Raw genomic sequence first — 6,685 nt, forward strand, 5'->3', positions numbered from 1 at the left:
TTATTTATTTTTTTTTAATCCACATAAATAGTTGGCTTGGCGAACCTGTTTTCTCGGCAAGTGGTCATACAAATTTGAGGTAGAAAACCCGGCACAGGAAACTTCCCAAATGCTTTAGGTAGTTTAAATACATCAACACATTTCAACAACGTGGGGGTTGTATTTACAAAAATCAGAACAAGGTGTTTCCCTCAGACTGTTGGGCAAGGGCAGGAGCCAACCAAACACTGGTTACAAAATAAATGAACTGAAAGGTTACAAAAAAAAAATGAGTTGAGGGCTCATTCGATTCAAGCAGCTCTCTCTGCATTAGGTCCCGATCCTGCATTCACTCACCTCACAGGGCTACCTCCCGATATTACTGCCTCTGCATGTCCACCATGATCAGAATCCGCCCCCAGACTGCCCAGGCAGCAAAGGATCCTGCCTACCGCTCTTATTTGTGTTTCTGCTGAGAGTCCATATTGCATCCGTTTCATTTTTATGGAGAAAGGAGACAGAGACCAGGGGATGCCTTCAGCAAGGAGAAAATTAAGGCCACTGGAAAAATAAGGTAGGGAAGCGATTCCAATTCCGGAGCATTTAGAACAAGCAGAGCGTGTTTCGTTTACACTAGAGTCACCCTGTTTCTCACGAGTTCTTTTCCTCCTGCCCAGTTCTTCATATTCCCCCCCTCCTGGATTTCTCCCCATCTCCAACCCTTTTTCCTTCTTAAACATTGCACATGATAAGAGCGATTGGTTACACTCCCAGCCTGACGAGCGCTCAAGGGGGGGAAAAATCTTCGGAATCGGTTTTAAAAATGAGTTCAGTCTTTGATTTGTGTCTCTCTTCTCACTGATTTAACTCCAGAGCCCAGACCTGCTGAGGCCAACCAGTCCTTCCTTTAAGTTTTTTCTCTCCATGGCCTAGGGAATGCGAGTAGACTTCAGGCTGCTGCAGAAAAACACAAAGCCAAAGGGGGGGGGGGGGAGAGACACAAAAGGAAACACGGGTAAGTGCTTAACAAAAATAAATATAAATTTAAAAGATGAAGGGGGGGGGAGAGACCAAATATTTACGAGCAAGGATTTTAATAAGAAAAACAAATCAAACCGGCTGCGTTCTACTGTATACCTCTGTTTGTATATTTCAGGCGAGTGCTGTTAAAAAGATCGTATATTGTGTTACTGTTTGTAAATGTTAGAGATCGGGGCAGAGCCATAAATTTGCCTTTATTCGCCGTGCTTTTCTAAATAGTGAACGCGGCGTTATTGTAAGTCCACGCTCCTGTTGGTAAATACAACGGGACTCTAGTAAATTACACACTATTAGCTTTAAGCGCCAAGGCGGTTCTGTTCCTTTGAATGAGAGGAAAACAAGGAGTTGCGCTTGAAAAATATCAAGCTCCCGCAACCGGGAGGGTGCTCCGGGTTTTGTTTGGTGAGGAAATGATTTCCTCGGCCACGGTAAAAGACAAGCTCCTTTTTAAAAGCGAGGCTATTTTTGGTCTTTTCCTCCAAAATGCGGCCCTTTCCCACCAGCGCGGCACGTTGGGAATAATCATGCCAACGAGGCGGGGATCAAGGCGTATTTGTGTTTTAATCGATCCGCGAATTTTCTTTGGATTCGATTATTGACACACCCCGAGCCCGGAGACGTTCTCGGGGTTTGGGTGAGCGGCGGATCAGCACCGGGGTCGCCTGGGCTGGCGCTTTCGTTTCAAAATCAGGACTAGAGCGCAGCGCGCCTGTTGAGAAATGTAAGCAAACAAGCCCTTGATTTGGGGGTTAAAGAAAACGTGGCGGGAGGCGGCGGTTCCCCCAAATCGGGTTTGTAACGGGAGTAGCAGCGCCAAGGCTGGGATTCGCTGTGTGGACGCGTTTATCGGCCTGTGTGTAGAACATGACCGGGGTTACAGTCTGGCCCGTGTCACGGCCCCGCTCAGTGGGGCTGTAACGGGGGCAGACTGTGTCCCGCGCTCCCTCTCCCTCGCTAGGTAGGAAATGGTCTGGGGCGAAGCTCGGGTGTCCCAGTGGGGTTCGGATTCCCACCACCGGCGGGGTTTTTGTTTGCAGCGTGCAGAACAAAAAAAAGACTCGTAAAAACATTGCCGCGAAGGAAGGGCCCGAGTCTGACTGTCCCTGGAAGCCCGGCAGGGAGGCTGGGGCCGCCCATCGCATCCAGGCGCTCCCCCACTTTTCCAACTAGCCCGAACTGGAGCAAGGCCTGGCGGCTGGGGGGTGGGGAAGGGGGATTTCCCATTTGCAATGTTTAAAAGCTTCCCGCCTCCCCCTTAAGAAAGGTGCGAACTGTTGAAGCAGCTCCACTCGATGGGGGATTAAACAGGGACCGTTTAGACCGCAGGGGGGAATCGGAATACGGAGCCCCCTGCCCTGGGCTCTGGCGAAGATAAACCCGGGCTCCAGTCCGCAGAATAAAACCCCAGCGCAGCGTGTCGATCGCGCCCAGCCGCATCCGCGCTGCAATCTAATATCCCGTGCCACAGAGCAATAGTCTTGCAACCTGCGCTGCGGCGTGGCGCGCATCACCAGCGGTAAGGCTGCGGGAGCATTTATCTGCTGCCCTCGGTGTGGCCGGGCGTAGAGCCGCGGGAAATCACGCTACGTACCCCCCCCCCCCCCCGGACCTTCGCCGGAGCTGCCTCTGACGGGCGAGCTCGCAAAGCGCGGGGCTCGCCGGCCAGCAGAAAGCTCGCTGCCCGCTAACCCACGGGACGGGCACAGGGGTGGAACCAGCCCCCCGTGCAGGGTAGCTGAGGTCCCATGCGGGAGAGCGGCCGAGGCGGTACACGCCTCCCATGCACCGGGGCGTCCCACTGACCTGGGCACCTTTCTGGGCACGGCCCTAGGGAGCCCAGAGCAACGGCTCCCCTTAGCCCGCGCAGCCCCTCGTCAACCGGCTCCCACCTCGGCCTTACCGGCTCCCTTTTCCGCTTGCTCTCCCGGCTGTCCGTTTTCTTGAGCTCGGCCTTGAAGCCCTCGGTCTCCCCGGCCTGGCTGTCCTTGGCCAGCACCTCCATCAGGTAGGCGATGTAGCTGGTGGCCAGGCGCAGGGTCTTGATCTTGGAGAGCTTGGTGTCGGCCGGCACGTTGGGGATGCACTCCCGCAGCTCGGCGAAGGCGCTGTTGATGCTCTCGGTCCTCCGGCGCTCCTTCTTGGGGCCCACGCCTTTCCGCCGGCCCAGCCTGCTGCTCAGCGCCTCCAGCCGGCTGGGCCCGTGGCCGGGCCCCGGCGCCCCGAACTCGGCGCTGGGGTAGGGGGAGGGCTGCCCGGAGAGCTCGGGGGACACCTCGGCCGGGTTGAGCACCCAGCTCTGGAAGTAGGAGCGCTCCGGGTGGCACCTGGAGGCCGGGTTGAAGAGGAAGGGCTCGTGGAGCAGATGGTGCTGGTAACTCCCCACCAGGTTCATGGTCTGCCCGAGGCGCGGAGCGGTCCCGGAGAAAGAGCCCGGCTGGAGAGATCTACCCTGCCCTGGGCTCGCCTAGGCAGCCTGAGCCATCCCTTGCTCCAACACCCCCTGGGCCGGACGGGGCAGCTTCCTGCCTGCGCTCCCTCGAGCCTGGGCGACTCTCCGCAGCTCAGATGTTCCTCCAGGCCGGGGAAGCCAGGCCCTGGAACGGCTCCTTAGCAAATTCTCTGCTGGGACGTTTGTCCTCGGCACCCAGCTCCGCTGGCGGGGAAAAGGGGTGTGTGTGTGGGGAGGGGGGTGGTTTTTTAACCCTTCTGCAGCCTCCCAGCTCTGCCTTTATATAGGGAAGGGGGCTTTGATGTCAAACTTTCCCCAGAGCCAATGGAAAGGGGCGGGTCCGTTGCAGAAGGGGGGAGGCGGGAGAAGTGCCCCAGAGCTGTTTGCTTTACCGGGCTGAGTTTATTTGCGCAGTACTTTTATCACACCTTTCTGTTTGCTCCCGCCAGTAAACCGGGGTCTGTGTCAAACACTGACTCGGAGCAATAAAAGGCCATCCTGGAAATCAGACAGAGCGACTGCGCTCCCCCGGCAGCCCCGCCGAGAAACCCGCTTCCCGGGGGTTGTTTTCTGGCGAGGAAAGAATTGCTGAACTAGAGGAGAAAAGGCAACCCGGGAGCGATGTCCCTGAAAGGTTTCATAATTCTAGTCACAATGGGCCGGGTGGTAAGAAAGCCGTAGCGACGCCGCCCGGGATGAGCGCCCACATGTATCCAGCCCTATCAGTCCTGGCACAAACGGGGCTGGGGTTACGCAGATCTGCCCCTGGAGTTTTTATTTTAAGGACACACATTGTCCAGGGTTTGCGTTGCTTAAGAAAAGCGAGGGGAGTTGTTTAGAACGCCCCGCGATCCCCAGGGTAAGCGGCGTCGAACTCGTGTGTGTAGGTTCACGTGTAAACGCAAAAGCTCTGAATGACCAGAGAAATGCAGCCCGCGGGGAAAGCCAGGCGCTTCCTCCTTGGAGCTTCTGATGCGTTGAACCATCAGACTTATCGAGCTGACAGTCAGATCTCCTGCTTGTCAAATAGTTCCCCCCTGTCTGAGCAGGTCACCGAATGGCTTGGATTTGTAATTAGGAGCGCGGCGAAGTGGAGTCTGATCCGCCTTGGCCTTTGCTAGGTCCCCGTTTGATTCTTTTCCTTTTGTTCCCTCTCTTCAGCCTGGCCCCACATGGGCTCGGGGATCAATTGTGCCAGTCTCGGTTGGGCGAGTGACCGCAGCTTCTCCCCCCACCAGGTCAGACAAATCCCGTCCCCCGGCACCCCAGCTTTGCAGTTGATCCTGCGCCCCTGGAAATTGCCGAATATGCAAAAAAATATACACAAAGTTGCGGGGCAAGTGGCCTTGAATCGAGGCTCGGAACGGGGGGGGGCGCTAAATGGGCTTAAAAGGTGTGTGTGGTTCTAACCCCCGTCCCCACAGGAGGGTCCGCGTTCCCAAATCCGGTTGTGCTTCCCGTGGGGGGCTCGGTCCTAAGGAAATCTACCCCCGCGCGTACACACGGGTCATGCAGCCCGGTTCTCCCGCAGCGGGTCGGGGAGGGCAGGGAACTGACTGAATAGCTCGGCAGGGAAACGTTTGAAAGCCAGTCGCTGAAAGCACCAAGGGGCAAGGGCGGGTTTTCTCCCCCGTCTCTGGCCCAGCCTGGGGGGACCCCGCGGGTCGGAGACGGTGGAGCGATGGGGGGGGGGGGTGAATCCAGGCGGCGGGGCCCGGCAGGTTGGCGTGACCGTGTTTCCCGGCAGCAGAGCTGGACAAGGGAGAGGTCCCCCCCGATGTGTGTCCGGGTCCCGCTCCTGGAGGAGCGCTTCGCCGCTGGCAGTAATGGGGCGTGCTGGACTCGGTAGGTTCCCTAAAGCCCAGGCCCCTGAACGCGCAGGGTGGGACAGTGGGCATCGAACCGGGCCCCACACAGCCCCTCTCTTCGGGCAGGGCACAACTTCTGGGCTCTCTTAAGCTCGGTCCGCCCCTGGTTTGGGGGCCGAGCCTTGGTAGGATGGTGGGGAGGCCAAGGAACCGCCGTGTGCGCTGGGCAGCGAGCGCCGGCCTGGGGGTGGGAGCCTCCCGAGACCCAGCTCCCTGTGGGCCCAGGCCAGCCCTCCCCCCCACACACACACACTTCCTGCCCCTGGGGGGCTCCGAGGGGACTCGCTTTGGGCAGGCGAACCCCCTGCTCCGAATGGCCCCAAGGCCCTGCCCGCAGATCCCCGGGGCGCAGCCAGCACCCCGCGCTGGGTTAAGGGGCTGAGCAGGGCCCCTCCTGCGGGGCAGCGCGCGGGGTAATGGTGTGATGATGCTGAACATCTGGGCACTGTTACCGTCACGGCTTAAGAATGTGTGACTCACGGGCGGGACTGTGCGCACGGGTGTGAATGCACGAGGGGGGATGTCCCCAGATCCCTCGCGGGACAGGGACACACGTGAATGACGGGGGTCAATGAACTAGAGTCCACAAGCAGTTAAAATGGGCAGATCCTGCCCTGTAATTACCCTCGGGGGTAGATCTGCCCTCACACCCCGTGTGTGTGTGTGTGTGCGCGCGCGCATTATGCAACGTCGCCGATGATATGGTGACCATAAATCGGATTGCATTTTGTATTACTGCTTGTTCGGATTGGGTGCATTTCTGTCCGCTTGGATTCTCCTGGCCAGCAGCTCTAAATCCGGATTCTGGGCGGCTAATGGCCTCTTTCGGTGGCTGCTGGCCTGCTGTCCAGTGGTTTGGAGAATCTCAGCTAGAGGCGAGCTGCAGCAGCCCGAGGGTCGCTGGTGCATGGCTCCGCAGAGGCTGGAAAAAGCCCGGCCGCCTGTTTGAAGAGGGGTGAGGGCCCAAATCCTGCAGCTCGATGGGACTGGGGTTCTTGGGTCAGAGCACAGGATCGGGCCCTGACATATTCCCCCTCAACCCCCACAATCCCCCTTGCGCTGCACTTTTCCGAGATGGGCTGGGAAAGCCAAGGCCCTGCCCAGGTCTCACATCCTCAGGTGTGGGCTATCCCTGCGCCCCTGCCTAGCACACCCGGGTCCCTGGGCGCGGTGGATCCGCCCTGCCCTGGGACTAGTCAGCCCTAAGCAGCCCCCGACATGCCGGGGCTCTGTGGAGCTCCTTGGACCAAGACACGATTGACAACGATTGGCAACCCAGTGAAACTGCCTGGGTTGGAACTGGGCGGTCGGGTGCGGTGGCTAAGGAGCTGCCCCCATGGGCACCCTG

At 58.3% G+C, this 6,685-nt stretch overlaps 1 protein-coding gene across 1 annotated transcript; it reads right to left on the reverse strand.

Annotated features, from left to right (window-relative positions):
* Positions 1-834: 834 nt before the first annotated feature.
* On the reverse strand, positions 835-3,412 carry HAND1 (heart and neural crest derivatives expressed 1). Its single transcript, XM_065409899.1, has 2 exons — positions 2,921-3,412; positions 835-936 (listed from the first exon to the last, which is right to left on the reverse strand). Exons 1-2 carry the CDS (start codon positions 3,410-3,412, stop codon positions 835-837), a joined length of 594 nt encoding a protein of 197 aa, XP_065265971.1.
* Positions 3,413-6,685: the final 3,273 nt, after the last annotated feature.

Source organism: Emys orbicularis, chromosome 8, assembly GCF_028017835.1.
Source record: "Emys orbicularis isolate rEmyOrb1 chromosome 8, rEmyOrb1.hap1, whole genome shotgun sequence".
NCBI classification, from domain to species: Eukaryota; Metazoa; Chordata; order Testudines; family Emydidae; genus Emys; species Emys orbicularis.

Bases quoted from the DNA above. Each gene is read 5' to 3' on its own strand.
- HAND1 (XM_065409899.1), bottom strand. From the start codon at position 3,412: ATGAACCTGGTGGGGAGTTACCAGCACCATCTGCTCCACGAGCCCTTC. The intron at 937-2,920 runs GTAAGGCCGAGG...GTTTTTCTGCAG, and splicing joins GCAAGCGGAAAAGGGAGCCG to CAGCCTGAAGTCTACTCGCA.